General features: G+C 33.5%; 1 protein-coding gene across 1 annotated transcript; it reads right to left on the reverse strand.

Moving 5' to 3' along the window:
- Positions 1–5,360: 5,360 nt before the first annotated feature.
- Positions 5,361–19,380, reverse strand: LOC129806925 (EEIG family member 2). The gene is made up of 8 exons (XM_055855789.1): positions 19,199–19,380; positions 18,911–19,093; positions 18,322–18,633; positions 18,075–18,250; positions 13,565–13,758; positions 13,409–13,491; positions 7,410–7,618; positions 5,361–6,052 (listed from the first exon to the last, which is right to left on the reverse strand). Exons 2-8 carry the CDS (start codon positions 19,090–19,092, stop codon positions 5,928–5,930), a joined length of 1,281 nt encoding a protein of 426 aa, XP_055711764.1. The 5' UTR covers position 19,093; positions 19,199–19,380; the 3' UTR covers positions 5,361–5,927.
- Positions 19,381–22,861: the final 3,481 nt, after the last annotated feature.

Consider the following 22,861-nt stretch of genomic DNA (forward strand, 5'->3'; position numbering starts at 1 on the left):
CACTATCACACATTCCCCGAACTCTGGACACTCCCGAAGGCAATTGGGGAAAATTAAATTGTTGCAGCATGTCCATGTTTTCTGTTGAGCAGATCAAAAGAGTTTCTTGGTCACAAAAGGGACTTTGTGCTGAGGCTTGTGTGAACAAGAATTCTTCAAAATTCAGGTTGAAATTTAGGGGGAGGATTTTGTCTCTGTCGTGGGAAAAGTTAATCTGCCATTTTTGGGGCAGGAGAGAAAAGTTTCATCTTCGACACAATTTTAAACTTTAATCATCGCAAGTGGATGTGAGAAAGAGGAAAAGCACTTACGAGATTCAACAGTTTGAATGTGGGCGATGAGTAGTGTCAGGATGAGGAGCTTCATGCAAACCACGAACATGGATGATGGGAAAAGTTTACCACTAAACTTTCTTGACCTGCTGAACATAAACCTCGCCTCAGGAGTCACTAAATCCTCCTGAAAGCCGACTGAATTCACTGAAGAAATAAAGGAGTAAGGTAAGGCACAATTTTCTTTTTCTTTTTTTTTTGCAAACCAATTTTCCCGCGAAAAATAATATAAATTTTCTCACACAAAATTTATGTTATGTGTACTAAAAGACCCAATTGAGACTATATAGAAAAATTTATAACAATTTTTTGGCATTTATTACTTGATAACATTTTGAACTCCAAAGCGGAAGCTGTAATATGCCTTTATCAACTATTTGGAGAGAATTTTTCAGAGCAAATTCATCGCCACCATTTTTATTTGCCACTAAATGGGAAGATTTTCTCACTTTTTCACGTTAAAATTCACCAGAGAAATGCTTTTCCCTCAACCCTTTTGCACTATTTTTTTGCTCCCTCTCACACAGAATCACTTCACAAATTGATATTGCCACAAGAAAAGGATATCCTGGATGATTTGTCTTCTGGCACAAAATGTGATCACAAGAAATGTCTCTGAGGGTGGTCAAAGAAGGGTAACTACATTATTGTGGAAAACCTTGCAGGGTTTGAGCAGAAAATCTATTTTAACAGGTTGCAAGAGCAAAAAGTAAGTTTAAAAAAACCAGACTCTCAAGTGCTTTTCTAAAGCAACTGGAGAAGCTTCAATTCTGTTCAATGGACACTTTGAGACTAATTTCATCTTCAGAAATTATCTCTCTCTCCACTCCAAATAATCACAAAATTACACTTTTTTCCCGCGGGATGAGAAGACAAAAAAGCGCAAATAAAGCAAAAAGTGATAGTTTCTCCACAGATATCTCTGTCTAGTCAAATGAGAAGTTTTTTCATCCCTGAAATTTTGAGTATTTTCAGCTTTTAGAAAATATTCATTGTGATTCAGTGTAGAATTGAGGCTTTCATTGAAATTCCAAAAGCTTTTGGAACTATTTTGTGCTAGAGGGTTATTGAATTGAACGGTGATATCATTCGAAGGGGTTTTTGATCCTTCACTGAGAAAAAAAGAGGGTGCGATTAATTTTTTTTATTAACTTTTAGGTGTAAAAATATATCAACATTTTTTAATGTTAATTTTACACCTTTTTAAGGGTAAAATTAACATGAAAAAGGGTTAATTTAACCCTTAATACACCTAAAAAGGGTAATATTTACACCGATTTCAGATCAATAATGCAGGGTAAAATTAACTTTTCCGGAATGTTATTTTAACGTTTTCGGATTTCTCTCAGTGTTCGAACTTCTCACAATATTGCAAATTTCAGATGAAAATCAATAGATCTGTCTTACATAAAAAAATGTAGAACAATCCAGGGACATATTATTACGCGCAGTGATAGAAAAGCGAAATTCACATTTGTTGTAAATAAGTACATTTCTCAAGTAACTTTAATGAAATAAATATAAAAATTGAATTTGAATCAGTAATACGCAAAGATGTAAGTTTTGTGTTCCACAGAACTAAGGTACTCGTAAAAGGGCATTTTTTCGGACAGCTTGCCATGTCGGCCAGTTAGTAAAACATGAGACACTGCAACTAAATTGATTAATAAATAATTTTAATAGCTTAATAGTTAATGACAGAAATATAGATTTTATTTATCCTTAATCCATATGAGGTGCAACGTAAAAGGTTTTATTTAATAGCCCCCGCCGTCTTATAGTTGATGATCAACTTTCGGAGTAAAAACGGTGAAAAACTCCTTCGCAGATTGTATACTAAACATCCACAGGATGCATAAATTTACAAAATTTCATTTGCGACATGTTAATCATTAATAGAATATTTTTGCTATAAAAAGAATCATATCAAGGAAAAAAGGTTATAGCCAATAGGTCAAATTCTCAAACGTAAGCAGTCACAACTGGTAACTGGCTACTGTCTATTTCATTTGTCGATTGCCTGGTTAATCGGAAATTTAGCCATCGATCGTCAAAACCAATTACCCCGTGCAACGCTCCAATTTCTATTAATCCGAGACACGATGATTTGTTACGACCATGTGAATGTCAGAAATGTAGATAATGTCAGAAAATGGAATTTCCGTCTTCTTTAACTCGTTGTTCTCTTTATTTTATGTTTTTGTTACATTTTGGTCCTTTGGTTGGGACCTTCTTCAGGGCATCAAAATTTAGGAGAACTATCGCCTGTGGAAGATTGACTCACTGATTGCATCCGAGACACTTTTCCTGCTCTTAAGCATTGAAACAAAATTATCTTAAATATAACAAATTAACTAGTAAACAGTCAAAGACTTATCTGTGGTCAAATTTTTGAAAATAACCAGTCACAACTGTTTACTAGTTACTGTCTATTTCCTATTTCATATGTCGATTGCCTGGTTAATTGGAAATTTAGCCATGACTAAAACTAATTATCTCGTACGACACTCCTTTTTATAATAATCCGAAACGCTTTCCCTTCTATTAAGCAGTGAGATAATATTATTTTTATAAAATATTATTACCCAGTAACTATTTAAAAACTTATTTGGTTACGCTCGTGAATTACCCCTCTGGTTTACGTTCGTGAATATGGACTCTGTTCTGTGCTTCTTTCATTACTTTGTGAGATAAAGTGGCTAGCCAAGGGTTGACTCATATTGAGTAACCTTTGTCAATTGTTTGAGAAACACTTTGCGAAACCCGAGAAACCCAATTTTAATATCGCGAAACTCAAGAAACTTAAAAATTGCTACGCGAAACTTGAGAAACCAGAAACCCTTGTCAGCAAAAATGGGAATGAGTTACCCCTTGTGGCTAGCCCTTGCTGAGCTGTGAGCCAAACTAAATGCGGGGACTTATCTATAATTTTATTCCTAAAATATACTTCAACACATTTAACAAACATAATTAACATTTTAACATAACATAATTATGTTTAATGCTGTAGTCCAATAATTAATTAAATCTCTCATTCGTAGAATATAAAGGTTCTCGAAGTCTATGATCTCCTTTTCAAATATCAAACGGCTAAGACAAGATATCGCAAGACAGTATTCCAGAAAGTGCTTCACTGTTTCGTACGCAGCTTTGTATACCATCTATATTCCGGGCTATCGGCAAGGCCCATCTTAAATATTAGATGAGCACATATATTCTGTCAGTAGAAGAGGTCGAAAACTTGGAGTGGTATATCTCAGCTTCTGATGAATATAATTGGATGAGTGAACCATTGTTGGAAAGCTTGGTTCAGTAGCTTTCAGAATCTGGTATATGTAATCTGCTATTGGTAAATCATGGTCATCCAGAATTATTTATGTCGAAGAAGGCACTTTTTGCAACGTTTTTTTGGTCATCTACTGCTGGGACCAGAAGTGACCCACGATTCTCGCACATGGATTGTTTGTTAGAGGAACTCAAACCAGAAACCACTTTTTTTGGAAGAACCAGATCATCAATGCATTTCATTTTTGGATATGTTTTAGAGAGTGTCCTAGCGAACATTTCATCCATACATCTCAAAGACGTCCGACCTCTTCTTCTTGCACATGCTAGTATTCTGGTCAGAAGAGCAGAATTTCTGCTCTATTTGATGCTGTATTTGATGAGACAAGAAAGTTTTTCTTCGACGACCATATGATCAGACGCCGTTTAGAGGTGGCTGAACGACCCACTCTGTAGAACATTTTTCTGATTTTACACTACACTAAAAATATGTACTAATTTGTTCCTGACAGTGGGAACAAAACAGCCGAGTGCAACAAATTCTGTTCCAAATTTCAGGAACAAATTAGTATAAAACGAAATCAACTCAAATTTGTAGACATTCCACTGTATCAAAACTGTTCCAAAAGAAAACTCTACAAAATTGTAACTGCATTATTTTATAACAAAACTATAAAGACAACTTTTTTGAACAGAAAAAAAATATCTTTTCTAGGTGCAAATCGATTCCAAAAAAATTTGTTCCAAGGAAATCTTCCAAAATTTTGGTCAGTGTCCAAAAGTTTTTACCGTGTATACGGGCATAAGACTAAAAGTTTAGTTGTAAAGGATTATTTGTTTCTCAGAATAAATTCTTCAGACGTCTCATAAATTCCTAAACTTCTTGATTCATTCCATTCATTCATTTTCAACCGCTTATCCCTATATCTTGAATTGGGACGAAATTTTGTTACTGGTTTTTATTATATTTTTGAAATATATTATAGCCGTAAAGTTAAGAGTCACATTGTTCTTGTTATTTCGTTGCTTTTTTATATTTTAAAATTACTCAAGAAATGTAGGGTTAAAGGAACACCTCTTTGATAGTGAACCCTTATTGGGACTTTTGTTAAAATGTTGAAATTTATTTAATACTTCTAACAAAATCTAAGTAATATGACGTTTTTTCGTTAATCTGCGTTAATAGGATAATCTAATAGGATAAGAGTTCGAATTTCGTATTCCAAATGGTACAGAGTGTCAATATGTCCTGACACGACTTCTTAATGTGTCAATAGGTGTTCCTTTCACCTTATTACCACTTCATTTTTATTAATTTGAAAAAAATCAATGGCAATAATGGTATTTTTTCCCACTTCAAAGTTTTTTTTTTTAATTTCCCATATCTTATTTTGATAATCGGTATTAGTGCATGTTTTTCAACAACAAAATAATATAGTAATTATGGTTGGTAAGACTTTATTGCTGATAAAAATCAACAATCACTGACGCATTAATTTCATTCTATCGCTCTTTTTTTTGTCTCAACTGATAAGGACTTCCAATGACCTTTTAAAAAATTCCTGTTAACACCTAATCTTCACTCCGTCAACTGTTTTGAACAGTTGCTGATGTGGAAAATCTGCGGTATATATCTTAAGCTTTTTTAGCTTCAGTATTTTATGTGCGTGACGATTAAAACAGACACTCACGCATCATTTGATCGAAAGTAGGTTAGAAGGTTGTACAAGAGAAAATTCAATGTTGCTCATTAACTATTTGATTTTATTTGATATTATATAAAATACACATATTACTTCTTCCATTGAAAATACAATTCATTTAAAAAAAAAGAGAGAAGAGCTACAGTGGAAAATGAGACACAATTTAAACAAATAAAACTGGGCAAAATACTTTCTTTTAATACAATCGGGAACAAAAGTCTCTGGGGATTTTACAATTAAGCTGCTTCTTACATTTTTTCTCTTTTACGTCACTGCAATTAACATTGGATGATTTTTTTTTCTTTACTGTATTTGATGGAAAAGCTCTTTGTTTGATTTTTTTTCCTTTACAAATTGGAGCAATTTTGTGATGTCTTGACGAAGATCTAGTTTATCAATGTGTGAGAGGGAAAACAGTGTTTTTTTCTTCATTACTCTATAGAACTGAAACAACATTTACACGAAAAAAAAAAATAAAATCCTTGGACACAAAATAATAATATAAATTAAAAAATAATAAAAACAAATAGGAAAACAAATAAAAATAAGAGTTAAAGGGTGTAATTTATCATCACAGTAATCAATGAAATAAGAAAGAATAAAATTACTATCTCGGATTTTCCATTATAACTTGCTTAAATACTCCAGCCGGCAGTTGAGACTTAACCTCATGACTATGACTGCCAAGTGATGTGGATCCATCCCGGGCAATAAAGAGCTTTAACCCAGAGGCTACAGAAAGAAAAAAAAGCCACAAATTTTTTTTCTTTATATTTCTTGATCCTCCTGAAACTTTTTTTTTGTAATTAGGGGAAGTGTGCCAAATTTCGGCCAGCTTCTAATTTCGGCCACTTTGAGTGTAATTTCGGCCATGGAAATAAATTAATTAAAATTATGTATATATTATCTTCGAATAGTCAATGAATTCATTTTGGTTTTAAATATTTATTCATTTTAAGATGTATTAATACAAAGACCGCTAAATTTTAGGTATACAGTAGACTTTCACTCAATCGGCTCTTTTTCAATCGGGCGACAAATTTTGTTGACAATTTTCACGTTTAATTATGAAGCTAATTCGCTCAAATTCGCTGTAGTTCTTCCTATTTTATCGTGATTCTTTATAGTTGAGCACTTTTTGTGGAATTTACAAAGGCTTTGACGCTCAATTCTATCGCTAAACCGGATGACATTTCGCCCCATATTCCCGATTGAGAGAGTCTACTGTAATTTGAATTTAAATTCCGTTGTAAAAACTCAGTGTAGAAAGAGTCTTACAAAAAATTTGACAGATCGATTGTGTTTCTAGCAGTCTTCTGATTTGTGGTGAAGTGCAAAAGGTTTTCCTTCGGCGTTTTTCATGAAAATTGATTAGTTTTCATTAAAGATTGTTTCTGTTTATGTTAATAGTGAATCAATCTTTAAATTTCGCGTGAAATTTCCCAGCTGGATCCTGTATTTCGCGTAAAAAAGTATGTACTTTGTGAGCGTCTCTCCAGTGAGGTAGTGTTGCCTATTCCGGCAACATCTTTTGCTTACCTAAATTTCTTATTCATTTTGTGTTTTTTTTTCAATTTCTGAGTTCTCCAATAGAAAAAAAAACCATAGCTTCTATGAAAATGATGATGTGGAAAAAGCCTTGAAAGAGTTCAGGAAGGGCAAATTGCTACGGCGCGTAAATTTAAGATGTTACTCTTCAGGTCTTCAGGACAAATTACACGGAAGATTTCAGGGCTTGTGGGTCATATAAACGTATTAAACTAAATATTAAACTCGTTGCGTTACAAAAGGTGGCCAGAAAAAATGTGGCCGGTATTTCACTCAAAGTGGCCGGAATACTACCTAAAGCAATGCTCATATTTTTATTAATTTTTCAATATTTTAGGAAGTGATTTAAAGAAAACAAAGATGATAAACTAGTTTTCAAGGTTGAACACAACCCTACCGAAAAGGAAGTAATAAAAAATATCAATATGAATTAAAATTATTGCATTTCAAATTTAAGACTTCGGTGCTTATATGCAACTATGCTGAAATTTGGCACATTATACCCTATAAATAAATAAAATCAAAAATTCATCCCACTTACTTTCTGCTGACTCTTCCAATTGATCCAATTTGGTATTCTTGACAATCTCATCGACCATAAACACAGGATTGACCCGAGTACCCTCGACTCTCCCCGAAACAGCTGGTCCATGATCATCCAGAGAACATTTTTTCCTCCTTTCTGCCGCTGACTTGAGCCTATCTAGCGATCCTGTTTCACTGGACGTAAATGGAGCAGGATTTATATTTCTGCAAAAGACAATTTTCACCTCAATTTCCCCTTCCGACATTTCTGCCACATATATATATATATATATATATATTTGCATACTCAGACCAAATAGAGGAAATATCAACTAAAGCAAGGTGTTAATTGCACAATTTGTTTTCTTTTTTTTTCCACACAAACCAAACACCAAAGAAAATCACACTTGCAGCAACAATTTGCACAACATTCAGCTGGTATAGTCAAGTGAAAATGCCACATAAAGTATTTTCCTTCTACGTGCAATCATGCAGAGAAAATCCCATACCCATAGTTACCGTCTTATGAGTGATTTTTTTTGATATAGCAAAAAAAACCTAATCTTAAAGGAATTCACAAGGGATTATGTACAGTTTGATAATTTTTTTATAACATATTATTGTTTTAAGAGAAGGAAGAACAAAGCATAATTGAGCAAGATAATAGGATTAAGAAGCATATAGAGAGAGTTTAGTAATCTTTTTTTCTTATTTGAAGATAAAAGCATTCTCGGAAAGGCTTTCAGGCTTCGCACACACTTTAGCTTCGAACAATTCATATTTTTCCCATATTCCTTCACTAAGAGAAATCCGAAAAAGTTAAAATAATATTTCGGAAATGTTAATTTTACCCTGGATTATTGATCCGAAATCGGTGTAAATATTATGCTTTTCAAGTTTATTATGGGTTAAAGTTACCCTTTTTCATGTTAATTTTACACTTCAAAAGGTGTAAAATTAACATTAAAAAATGTAGATATATTTTTACACCTGAAAAGTGTTAAAGTTACCAGCAAAAAAAGTTAATCGCACCCCCTTTTTGATTCAGTGTTTAATGAATCTGACCTATTTTTTTTTCTAGAAATGCGTGACTTAAGAATATGAAAAAATATGAAGTGTGCGAAAACTGAAAGCCTTCCCCTATTTGTTTTCATCTTCTAAAGACATGATGATGAATTTTAGCTAATATTGGAAACGACCTTAACGACATTGGTAAAGAATCTCGTAATTCAAACTGATCTGAATGTCATGACGTGATTTTTTACCTTCAAAATCCCGCTCATAACCGAATTTGCACGCAATCCGTCCGAGTTGGAAAAAAATCCGAAGTTATCTCAAAAGAATCTTAGCCATCATAAGTTTATCTGGCTTTTGTTCTTTCTGCGGAAAGATTTTTCCTTCTAATTGTGCTGCATTTCAAACAGTATAATTCTAAAAAGGGAAAAGGGACAGATAATCCTAACCGGCTTTATGTAGGTGAGATTCTTAATGTGAGCTAACTCGAAATGTACGCAAATTCGATTTAGTGCTGAAGTTGGGAGACGCCATTCAGTTATCTCGAATCAAATTCGTGAAATTATACAAATTTTGTATTTAAACCAAAATATCAAGGATTTGGATGGAGTGACAGAAAAGTGATATATGGGTGAAATGTAGACCATAATGTTCTCTATAATTTTGCCGTAGAAGATGATCTCATCGATTAATCAGAAGCCGAGATAATTGAGGTTGTTTGTTTGTGAACTCGTTTTTTCGCCCAGAGCGCCCCAAGTGTTCATTTGATGAACTTCAACTATATCAAAGAATTGTTGTATTTTGTGAGATTTTCCATTTAAAACCCTATTTTAAGTGTCTTGGTTGAGTAGAAGCAGTCAAATTGGCACCTGAGTGGTTTCAAAGCGTTATTATGGGAAAAGTCCATTTTTACACACTTAAACGGCAAAATTTGTATAAACGAAACATAGACACAAATGTCCTCTACAATTATGTCGAAGTAATCATCAAAATCGGTTAAGCGACAGTCGAGATAATTAAGGGTAATGTGATATTGAAATTAGTTTCTCGACTGTGGCGCTCCTGGTGTTGGTCCCACGAAGTTCAAATGTTTCAGAAAGTAGTAGCATTTGATGAGGTCTTTCGTTTAAGCCCTCACTCATCAAAATCGGTGAAATAGAACCGGAGATATGATTTTTTTTTAATTTCGTGAAATTTTACCCCTCATAGGGTGAAATCACCAGTTCTCACCAGTGCCCCACTTCTCGCCACTTACATTGAAATCGCTATTTTTCGCAATTTATGAAATAAATGAGTCGCAATTTTTTTGTATTGTTTCTGCTTCTACGCATAGAATCGAAAAATAATAATTATTCGTTTTGGATTCACGATTTTGATCACTTTTTAGAGCAATATTTTAAGCAAGTGCATCGAATCCAACATCTCTTACCAAATGTACTAAGTGTCGTAAAATTTTCATCAGGCCAAAAATACCTATTTGGGTAAATAATTTGTCTATTGAATATTTAATTGCACTTGTGGAATACATAAAATTTGTATTTAGTCAATTAATATTTCATTTTATATTATTTTTGTATAAAAATGAGGCATGGCGAGAAGTGGTAATATTCTGGAATTGATTTTACCACCTGTCGCTATATCTTTTCAATAGGCGACGCTAACTTCACTTCGTGCATTCTCAGTTGTCAAATCTGCATTGTTTACTTTCTGCAAAAGCCCCATAATTTGATTTCTCAAATAAAAGTGAAGAAAAATCATTTAAAGAGAGTAATAATAAAGTGATCACAAGGAAAGAGAAATGGTGAATGTATTCTTTTCATAGCATTGCCTAAAATAACCGAGTGTGGTTCTTTTCAAGTGGGTGGCGAGAAGTGGTTACAAATTTTACAAAACTGGCGAAAAGTGGTAAAAAGTGGCGACGAAATGGTTATTTTTGCATTATTAATAAAAATCAGTTTTTTAAGTAGTCCATCGTTATGTTCTAGGATTATTGTTTTCACGTATCTAGAGCCAATACATCTAAGTAACTTTGTGTCAAATTTGACTTATCTTGTAACAAGAATTCAAAAGTTATGATTAAATGAATTTAATTTTTTTCTAAACATGGCGATAGCCGGTTATTCCACCCTATCTCCAGTTCTATTGTAACCACAGCGCACTTTCACACCATTTTGGAAACGTCCTAGTCTGGACTACAACATACTAAAATTTCATTAACTTGCACAATGCCGTTTTTGAGAAAAATGACTTTGAATTTCGATGAATTTTGACGCTATCGCAGCGCCACCTGTGGTGACTTTTTGGACTTCCATTTGAAAGTGCTCATCGAGACGAAACCAAAAACCCAAAATTTAGCTCAAAATGTTAATTAGAATTGGAGATAGAGGCCGGTCAATATTCAAACTTTGACCCCTTATAGCTCGGGTCAGAGGTTATAGATCGACTTAGGTATTTTTTTGTTTGATAAGTATAATCAACGGCTACAACATACTAAAATTTCAGCTCGATGCACAATGGAATTTTTGAGTTATTTAATTTAGAAAATTGAAAAATTTTCATTTTAATAATAACGCCCCTAGCGGTAGTTTTATGAACTTGTGATGTTAGAAGGGGAAGTGGCATTTTACAAGAGCTTTCCAAAAAGCCCTGGCACTTTTTAAATTCTGACAATTAGAACCGGAGTTATGGCCATTTTAAGAATTGCTTTTTGGACCCTTATAGCTCGGGTCAGGGGGGTCGGGGACCTTAAGTTTCGTATTGATCGAAATCGCCTTCCTGTCAAGTTGGCTATTCACGACTTATTCGTTTTATATTCTGAGCCATCGATATCTCACTATCCATTATTATACAAGAATGAGAAAACGGTACAAGAATTACAGTAGACTCTCGCTCAATCGGCTCTTTTTCAATCGGGCGAAAAATTTTGTTAACAATTTTCACGTTTAATTATGAAGCAAATTTGCTTAAATTCGCTGTAGTTCATTTTATTTTATCATGATTCTTTATAATTGAGCATTTTTTTGTGGAATTTACAATGACTTTGACACCCAAATCTATCGATTATTTGAATGACATTTTGCCCCATATGCCCGATTGATAGAGAGTCAATCATTCAGTCAATGTACCAGAAATACTTGAGATACAATGTATATATTTTGGGATTACTTTCCTACAGATTAATAGATGAATTTTTTGAAAAGAAAACAAATTTATCTATTATAGGGGCGCGGGCATTCGCCCTCAAACACACGTTTTAACGGTCACTGAATTTAAATTCTGTGCATTAATTCATTACAAACTCTATTGCTTTAGATAGAGTACCTATCCAAGAAAACAAATTGGCAACCAGAATTCAAATCAGGAAAGAGGAAAGAGGCCAATTATAATAAATTCGACGGGAAGTCGAATTTTCCGTCCACCATTTTGAGCAAAAATTTTGCATGACCTTCCGCGAAGCAAGAAAACAATAACAAAATGTATTTTCATCTCTGTCGGACTATTTTTCCCAAGTAATTGAAGAACTAAAGATACTAAAAATCCATTCCCGATAGCAATTCGAGTATCAGTTGCCCAGGAATAAATCATCCAAAATCACTCAATTTACGTATGATGTATAATACCATGGTAAGGAATGGGTTAAGTTACTTACGCTTCAAAGTAAGATTACTAAAAACTCCCCGTATGCTGAAGAAAAGATAGGAAATACAAAAAAAGAATAATAGCAATAGTGAAAAGCATAACCAAGATAAATTGGTTGAATTTCAAAGCGGTGAGATGTGAAAATTGCTATGAGAAAGAGAGATTCTGGAGTGTCTAAAAAAAACACTGCCCAGATTCCGCCAGAGAGAAGCGCTAATCCGCACGACGATCGAGCCTACAAACACACAGAAGCCTCTTTGATTCTCGGTCTGGGAACCCATCCGGATTATTTACAAATGATTTTCTTTCTTTTTTTGTTTTGGGTTTTGGATAGAAGGGAGGATGGAGGAATGGGAATTTTACCTTCCAGAATCACAGTCATCGTGTGTGTTAAAGGCATGGATTGATGCTCGTGTCCAGAGTGAGTGTTTATTTGTCTTATTGCGCACATTTGTCCGGAAGACACGCGAAAAGGACGATTTTGGCGATTGTTTTTTATTATTTTCACTTCCAAATGCCATTTTAGCCACAGTCTTTTCCAAGGAGCGCAATTTTGTCAAGAACACCTTCTTCTCACTCCCTCGATCTAGGACATCTTCCGAAATTGCCGTAGATTTCTTTGATTCCTTCTCTTTTTCCTCCTCCTCCTCAACCACTAAATTTGTCATGGATCTTATGCGTGCCATACCAAATCTCTTATCTTCAAATTCCCTCTTTTTGCGCAATAAATCAATTGGAGGATCAGAATCAAATTTTCTATTGTGCAAAAGATCATCCATGGATTTCATCTTAAAGAGAGCCTCACTGTTGAGCACCTTTTCCAAATCAGGCGTACTGAGTTCAATGGCATCCATACGATAGTGATGCTCAGTTGAATTCCTGACCATTGAGAAGTTATCTGTGCTGTCGGGACTCTGTGGAATTTCCATCACACTCACAGCTCCCGTATTTACAATAACATTTCGATAGAAACCATTTGAGAAAGAATGAGTTCGTGCAAATAGCAGCTGTAACCTTTGAAACACACAAAATTCAACACTTTTTTTTCGAAAAAAAAAAACATTCTCTCTATCAAAATCTGCTAGTGCATGCATTTCATGCTATTTCTCAAAAGGGATTATTAAATAAAATGCCCACAATATTATTTGTCAGCTCCCAAACAAAAAATAAATAAAATTAATTAAGGTGATTTGTGAGAAAAGTGATTGATATAAACCCCATAGATACAACATTTTGTGATTAATTTTTTTTTGATACGGTAGATAAAAAATATTAATTAAAGTTAGTATATTGAAAATTAAGAGATAACAACATCAAAAGACAAAAGGAGGCTGCCCTCAAAAATGGCTTTCTACCACTTACCTCGTTTGCCCGGAATCACAATCGGAACTCTGTCGAGAGTGCTGACTTTGGGTGAAACTGCTGTATCCAGATCCCTTGGACATCTACGAGATAAATAAATTACACTTACAGCCTTATCTACAAGGCCAATACCCTTCATGATAATTCTAAACTTACTTGACTAGTGTTGCTTGAATTGCGTGAGTGCCCAATTTCTCCATATTGTGTATTTTGCAGAGAAACTGTGTAGGAGTTTGGCAAGACAGCTCCTGAATCCGTATTTCCAGCCGTATCCAGTAGCTCCGAATTACTGGAACTACATACAAGACCCGGCAAGACTGCATTTCCCTCACTATCTCCTGGATTTTGCTCTGATTACAACAAAAGTTATCACATAATTTTATTAGCTTTAAAAAAAAGTACCACGTGCTTTTTTCGAATTCATAAGTTCCATCAAATTATATTTCAAAAATAGCTTTCACAATAATTTAATGGATAATAAAGTTGTTTAGTCGTCCAACTCATTCGACAAAAACATCGGGTAAAAAAAACAACTACATTTCGCATTTAATTATCGTTTAATAAAATTAATTATCGTTTTATAACCAGATAATTATCATTTAATGCCGGTTGTAACCAGATCTCTTAGGCCCTTACGACTGAAGCTGAGAGACGGCTTAGTGAAAACTGATAGAAAGAATAGAAATGTGCTTTAAACCATTATTTCGAATATTATTACACTAATCCGTCTCTCGGCTAATACTCAGGTCTGTCAAGGCCCTTAGGAATTCAAAAAACCTTTCAGAACTCTTTAATCTTTAACTTTGAGTAACATTTAGAAGTGATACAAAATCCATGGATTCTGCAAGCGTTTAAGAGCTTATAAAACTTCTGAGTTTATTCGGTGAAATTTATGTAGTCTCATTTAATTAATAATGAATAACTGTAGATGCAGGTGACTTTGCCACCTTACTTTTCATAAGGTTTTGCCTTTAATTCTAGCACGTAAGAATGGTCTTCATCGATCCGAGCTGTCTTGTCTGATCGGTTAAGGGCAGAATCACATTGACAATAAAGTTCTCGCCGTAGCCTCACCGTATTTCGTTAATTTACGCATTTTCATTCCAATTTTTAAGCAAATTCTCGATTACTGTATTACCTTATCTCATACTCGGCAGCCCTAGGTGAAAATAATATAAGAAAATTGAAGAAATAAAACGAAAATTCGATAAACGGTGAGCAAAAAAACTGTGAAAGAAATTAATCGTACAGTTTTTTCCCCCCTTTTATTGCATTTTCGTTTTATTTCTTCAATTTTTTACATTATTTTCACCTAGTGTCATCGAGTATGAGATTAGGTAATACAGTAATCAAGAATTTGCGTAAAAATTGCAATGAAAATGCGTAAATTAACGAAATACGGTGAGCACTTTACTGTCAATGTGATTCTGCCCTAAGACCATTTTTCAGGGCTAGAACAAACAAAAGACAAGCTTACGAATAGCAAGGGTGGAAAGTCAACCCTGAAAAATAAAGGTACTCGAATCTGTGGTAGTTTACGTAACACTAAAATTCTGCTACTGACATTCTTTTGAGGATATTAGAAGAACAATATACTAAAACGGAAAAAATTTACAATAGAAGTGGTTAAATTTTTCAAAAAGGATTTCGATACACCGTGAAAAAATTGCATGGTATTTTCTACAAATCGTATCTTTGAATTCTACTGCATCCAAATATAGTAGAAAATACCATCCTCCATAGACATTTTCCTTTAGAATCTACTATCATGAAATTTTAAAATTTACTATTCTATGGATAGTAAATTCTAATAGTCGGATGGTAAAATCTACTATCCTTCTTTAGTTTTCACATTGACTTCTCCTAGATTCTAATATTCGGATAGTAAAATTTACTAGCCGGATATTAGATCTTAGAATTTAACTGGAAGAAAGGAAAATTTAACGGAGACTAGTAAATTGGATTGAAATTACTATCCAAGCCAGTAAAATTTATCATCCTGCTGTTAGAATATCATCTTGGAATATCTTAGGCGACGATGCAACAGTTCCTGATATTCTTTGAAAAAGAATTTTCACGCACCAAAATGGCTTAAAATACAGAGACTATCAACCAGGTAGTGCCCCAAGCCCTCGAACAATGGCTAAAAATTTATTCAAATATGAAGAAATAATTTTTTTCCAAGATTTTTCATTCTAATATCCGGCTACTAATATCCACTAAACGGATACTTTACTATCCGGATATTTAAATTTAATATCCATAGGATACTAAATTCTAAAGGCAAGCACGTACATTCTACAATTTTTGACAGTCAGATCTAATATCGCGTTTGCTCGATGACTTTTTTACTATCCGGCTATTAAAATTTTGTATGGAAAATGGTAAATTTAACCATCCTATATTTGTCGGTGTATCATTCGATTGTAAGACGAATTCATAATAAAAAAAATCGCATAGGACAAATTGATCTAGGCGGTTTAAATAGATAAAATTATCTCGACAAAATTCATTGTACCCAAAATTCAATTCACAATCGAACTGGCCCGCATTCCTGGGTATACAAACTCCGTCGAGTTTGCTTACAAAGAATTTTTGCTACAATAAGATTATCTGGGCTTTATAACTTGTTTATTCTAAATTTTATTGAAAAGTGAAGCTCGTCGAGATGCGTAATTAAAAAAAAACTTTATCGAAAGCGGTTAATAAAAACCTCTAAGATAATATAGACATAGAGTATATAATGGGTTATTTTGGAATTAGATCTAAATTCGAATTTTGAAATTTCCTTAATTGTTGCAGATGGGTAAAAAGAAAAAGAACACCTCAAAGAAATACGAGCCTTACACTGAAGGGCACATTTCGTGTTTTTTTTTTGTTTTTATTTTGCTTACATAAAATGTTAAGGGAATCTCAAAGTTCCAATACTGGTTTATAACTGATAACTAATTTTTATTCAAAATACAATTATGTTTCTCTTGTGGTGTATTTTGGCCAATGTTTTTTTTTTTTGAATTATTTGTAAATCGGTTGTAAACCCGTTAATGAACCGATATGTAATTTTAGTCCGAAAATCAATTTTAATACTCTGAAAACAATTTTTGGGGTATCTTTTGAGTGATTTATGAATCAGTGCAAATGGGTTGGCAACATGTAAATGGTAAATTGTGCGAAAATAATTTTGAGGTATAGCATTTAAGTCACGAGTTCGAGCATTTCGCAAAGCCTGGGACTCTTTTCCAACCCTTTACTGTTTTAAGGGTTTTAAGTTTTTTTTTTTCTTCGAAACTTCGTTTTTAGAATCAAATATGCCGTATTCCATACTTAACCGGTCTTCAGACTAGAGGTTTAGCCTAGTTCCCGAGGATCTCAATATCCTAAATGGCGAGCAATTTCATTGCTTTTTGAGAGCCTAATAGGTCATTTATCCTTAATAACCCAATCCTAAGTTAAATTTTTCCAAAAAAAAAAAAATTGTAATTGACCAGAAATTATAGCACTTAAGCCATTTGGCTAAGCCTTGGGTCTGAAGCCTGTATTATTCGAAATTAATTCGGATAATTCGGAATCATACTATTTTGGAATTTTAAAATTTTTTTCATTGTTTCAGATGGTCAAACAAGAAAAAGAAAACCACGTAAAATTACAAGACTTTACATTCGAGAGTACTTCCTCATTGTTTCTTTCATTTTTAAATCCAAAACTGTTAGGAAATCTCAAAGTTTTAATAACCCCTTCTTACCCTAAAGGCTGTAATGCTACAGCTCTACCTCTTTAATTTTGAGATAAAATCTTTGAGACCATTAACATCGTCGCATATTATTGAGATTCAATTGTCCAAAAATCGGATTCTGGAACAATTCAATCTCAAATAGTTTTTTCTTACGGCCTTTTAAAGATGGAATAATATCAAGACGGTAGGAAGGATTGTCAAATCTTAAATATTTTTAAAAAATTCCCCAATTCAAGTATTCTGTGTCAAAGTAGTCTAACAAAAAATCACAAAAGTGAAAAGGTAAATTTTGTAGCGATGATTCTATTATTTTGTCAGCTAGTGTAGGTCTCATTCTCTCTCACTCTCTCTCTCTCTAGGGAACTAGGGAGTCCTAAATGTAATGACAAAATCGAAATATTTGGATCTATCCCTGTATAGCACTACCTCAATTTTCCGTAAATGACACTTAACAACTCGACTCACTTTGTCTCCTGTTCGTCTTTTCTGTTTTTGATAAACCAGAGACTTTTCTTGACAAAATCGGCTTTTGGAAAATTATTTAAAAGCCTCGTTAGGAATCAAATTTCAGAAAAAAACATAATTACACTTTTCTTGTTCTCCACAAATTCGTCTTTGGCAAAGTTGTAGAATGGCCTATAAGGCTTTGCTGATTGCCCATTTTGTAACGTTTTAGCCTAGACCTAAATTTTTTGAAAAAATATTCTAGATCCGTTTTTTTACTGCCCAAAAACGAAAAGATTTGAGAAGAGTTATACGGCCCCAATAGTGTCAACGCATTTAATAACATTTTCTAAGTCAGTCTTTGTAGTTACTAGTTCACTTTTTAAAAGTAGTCTCAGATTATTACTCAACAAAAATAGGAAAAAAAATGATTTTTTTTTGATAATTCTAAAACTAAAGCTATAAAAGAAATCCAGAAGTTGGACTTACCAAAATTCTTTTTCTTGGTTAATGATCCAAATCCCGATGAACCTGAAGCTATCGAAGAGTCATCTTTAGTGGCTCTTCCTGTTGACGGTGGTAGGCCAACCTTCCCTTTGACCCCTTGACCAGAAGGTCCCTCATCCTGGATAGCGATTTGTTTGTTCTTGAGACTCGGCGATGGGCTATTTTTTTTTTCAGAGGACTCAGTGTTAGAAGATTTATTTTATGTACCTTGAGAAAAGTAGTTACTTACACTTTGAAAAGGACATCTCCACTGAGCATGTACATCTTTATGGACACCTGAAGCATTGAATTGTCCTGACGGTGCTTGGCATCGTAGCCTTCCAGCAAATAGCGACTAGATGTAAGTCCGGATCCCGCAAATTCAGCCAGATTTAGGTCAATAAAGCCCAATTTCTGGTAGCTACGTCCACCCTTTATCTCTTTCCGGACAGATATGCGCAAATTGCAGGGATCCAGGACCCCATTTGAGGCATTAGCTGACATCTTGCACACAAAATTGAATTTTTGGCTCCATTTCACAGCATGATTCTTCACTTCCTCGCTGGAACACATAAAAGCCCAAAGAAGGAGGATATCAGCGTGGGAAGAAGAACCAAGAAAAGTCGATGAGGGGAATTCCAATGAAAATATTTCCGTGAAGAGACAACAACAACAAAAAAACATCACAATATTGGGTGGGAATTATCACAAAACACAATCAATGTGAAAAATTTTCATGTAAAGTCCGCACCTAGGGTATCAGATAGCGAGCCAGAGATAGCAGGGACAGCAAGAGAGAGAGATTGATAGGGGGAAAAATTTCTAATTGCACTAATTACCGACTGCTGTACTCTTGGAATGAGCCCCCGTCCATCAGGCGGATCTTGGCAAAGAGAACTGCATTGAGAAAGGGAACTTCCACCAGCTCATCCAGCTGCAATTCCACGGAAAACTTGTACTTTTTCTTCTTCATCATGAAAGCCATCCCTTGCTGTGTGCCTGAGTTGGACTCTAAGGTCATCCTGAGGAGTGGGAGACATGAAAATGTATGAGGGACTTTTTTTCACCATGACGCGCGCTCCACGCAATGGGGCTTTAATCTTTTCTATTTTATACAGTCCACTTACGGAAAATGCCCTTGTTCTCCGCTCCACAACCTTCGCGCACCACAATTTCTCACTCAATTTTCCAGGAAAATGTCATCAAGGTACCGATTTCACTGGGAAAACTTGAGAAAAGAAAATACGTGAAAAATTACGTGAAAGCACTGACACTGCGATGACTTTTTTTATTGTACCATACTGTCAGTTTTGTGGGACTTTTTGGGACACCTACACCCTCCGCCAGATGAGAAATTGGCGCTGATGTCGCGTATTTTAAAAATTCAAAGATCTTTCATTTTCACACAAATTTTTTGATCTCATCACTAGAGGCGCTACGCGCTACCCAGCTGACCAAGTTGAGACTGAAAATCGCTATTTTTTCGCGGTAATTATTTTAATTCAAAAATTGCATCTTTTTGGGGAATGATGGGTGCATTTGTGAGTGCATTAAATTACTCATTTTCTTCCTCTAAAAAAAGAAGTAAAGTTGAAATAAAAATAATTCCTTTATTACCTACAAAATATTTGTAGTATTTGATGATAAATAATTTAATTTCTGGATATTAATCGTTATAAAAAAAATCCTAAAAATATCAAGAGAAAAAATAAAACGCTAAATTGATAAGTCAAAAACAGTTTAAATTAAATTTAAATTTATTTACAGCAAAATAGAGTTTGACCCTTTTACAAAAACGCGGTAAAACAGTTAAATGAAGGCAGAGGGGTAGTTTACGGATAATAGAAAATGCTAAAATTCTGCATTATTTTCAAGAAAAGCTTTATGAAATTTTGCTAATAAATTGACATTTTTTCTTTAATAAAACTCTTTTAGAGTTAACAAGAATGCGGTCTACGATAATTCGTAATGAGATGTGAATTAATTTTCATGGGATAGAACTATTTAATTACTTTTAATTTAAAATGCTTGCACTGGACTTAGGGAAATTTACATATTGAAGCTTTTAAGCTTGCGGGTATTGCGAAAGACAAGGAAAAAAATGATTAAAATTGTATTAAAAATTTTTGGCTTTGTTATGTTGCATTTTTTTAATGTTTCTTTTTTAACAACTTAAAAGTTTCTAAAGAATTTTTCCTTTAGAAACTGTTTTTCAATTTGAAAGCAACATTAAGGCTTATTAGTTATTAATACATTCTTTTTATAGATTTTACTAAAACCATACATTATTGGGATTAAAAACTCTCAAAAAATCGTTAGAAATAATCTTTCTAATTTCATGTGTATTATTTCTCGGAAAATCACAATTTTCAATTAATTGCAAATTTGAGTATTAGTGATTAAATTTTATTTATCAGAAGCATTATATTAAACAATAAATAATGATAGAGTATTTACAAAAAAAAAAATTTTCTTATGAACGATGCCCAATTATAATACTCCCTCTGTACCAAAAAAAAGTCGTACATTCTTTCATATAAAATGTATTAGCAAACGTAAGACTTTTTTCGGGACGGAGGGAGTATTATAATTGGGCATCGTTCATAAGAAAGATTTTTTTTTTGTAAATACTCTATCATTATTTATTGTTTAATATAATGCTTCTGAAAGACAACAAGAATATTGTTATAATATTCTAAAGGGATATTAAAAGGTTCTACTAATTTTTGTGTTAAGAATGTAAGAGTCCTTCAGACAAAATCTTCGTAGCTTGCAAAATTTTTAAGTCTTTTTTTTTAACAAACCTCGTGGATAAAAAAAAATTCTTTATATTTATACATCTTTATAATTCTTTAATTTCACTAATTATCTCGATTAGTGAATACGAGACCTCAAGTCTTTAAATGTTTTTAAATCTTCCAAAGAGGAAAATGAGCAAGTTAGTATATCAAAATATTTTATACCTCTTTTTTTTATTTAATTTAATTAATTTAATTCAATCTTCTCTTTAAAAGAAATGAGGATATTCTTGCTCCCTCTTTGAGTTCGAGCAATAAAATTTAAGAATGACATATTTTTAAATAGGCAACCATACACATACATCCATAAAAAATTAACCTATCAGTAAAGTAGAAAAGAGATTTTAATTTAAAATATGTAACAGCGATTCTAAGCTTTCAAACGTTAGATATAAAGAAATATTCAAATTTTGAGTGGACTTTCGCCTACAAAAAGTGCAATTTTAAATATGTGAAATTTGTGCATAAATTTCATATAAGTTTAATTATTTAGCATTTTTTACATTTACTGAATGTTTTCAACTATATTTAAAATATTTTTGGTCCAATTTCAGAGAAATTTTTGCCATGTAGGCATGTTCAAGAGGTGCCTAGATAGAAATTGGCTATATGTAGTCTCCTATCAAGTCAAGGGTTGTCGCGATTTCATTTTGTTAATCAACTTAACGAATTCAGAGACTAGATAGGGATGCGGCAATACTACAAAATGTGTCTCGACACTCACACACACTCACCAGCAGTGTACATGTACAGTTATGTACAGTAGAGTCTCGCTATAGGCCATCGCTCTATAGTCCACAATTTATCGACCGTTGATTTCAAAACACTGATTTTAAGTTAGGTTATGTTTTTTAGTACGCGACATGCAATGTTGTCATACTTATTTTAATATTTTTGGCAAACTTTATTGAGTAGTTGTGATAATTGTGATCCATAATGAAAAGAGCGAGAACAAGTACCACAATCGCAAAAAAAATGGAAGCCGTCGAGCAATTTCAATACTAAAAGTTGTTGATAATTTTTAAAAAATGACATGAATTATAGTGCGAATCAAGTGTCAAATCTGGAACCAAATATGGACTACACTCAACTCTTCGTTATCCGGCACTTTGTTATCCGGGTGACAGCTGCCAAACACTGGCGGTTGATATATTCAAAATTATTTTCACTAAACATGAAGTTTGTCCAGAGTGAATTAAAGTATTATTAACATTGTATCGAAGTTTTTAATAGATATTGTGATAAAAAATGAAACAAAAGCACACCATGAAGAAAATTCTCTTTTTCTTTGTCAGACAGAAAATAAATTCACACTGCACAAAATAGAAAAACCGTTGTCTTCTTCTTCTTCTGTTTTATGTAAGGCTGTCGGACTCACTCGGGTCCATATAGCCACTTTTGTTCACTTAGTTCAAATTTAGGTTTTCCGTTATCCCATGTACTTCACTAATTTCACTATTTTATTTGTATTTTTAATTTATTTGTCTCTTGTTTATTATCACTTTTTTTTTATATCACTTATTATTATTATATCACTTATTGTTGTTATACGATCACAGTTTTTGAATTATTATATGCTCACTTTTATTTCTTTGATATATTTCGTCGGTTGCGTCTACCTCTGTCGTATCTGCATTTCTTTTGTGTCAGCATTTTACGCAAGAGGGGACGTCTGTATTGTAGCTTGAACCAAATGCAGATACAAAACAAATGCAGATACGACAGAGGTAGCCGCAACCGACGATTTGTAGATCTCTTTATATGTTTTTTCATTTGCTATTTTAAGAATATTTTTTATGCTCACTTTTTCATTAGAAAAACCGTTGATCATTCAAAAAACCTAAATGTCATTTTGTCCCCCCAGTCAGCCGGATAACGAAGGAGTGTCTACTGTATAATAGCGAGACTCTACTGTAGTCAGACTAGATAAACATATGTAGTCTGACTAGATACGTTCAGAATTTGCCCCCTGGTCAGCCGGGTAGAAACTGT

Source organism: Phlebotomus papatasi, chromosome 3, assembly GCF_024763615.1.
Source record: "Phlebotomus papatasi isolate M1 chromosome 3, Ppap_2.1, whole genome shotgun sequence".
NCBI classification, from domain to species: domain Eukaryota; kingdom Metazoa; phylum Arthropoda; class Insecta; order Diptera; family Psychodidae; genus Phlebotomus; species Phlebotomus papatasi.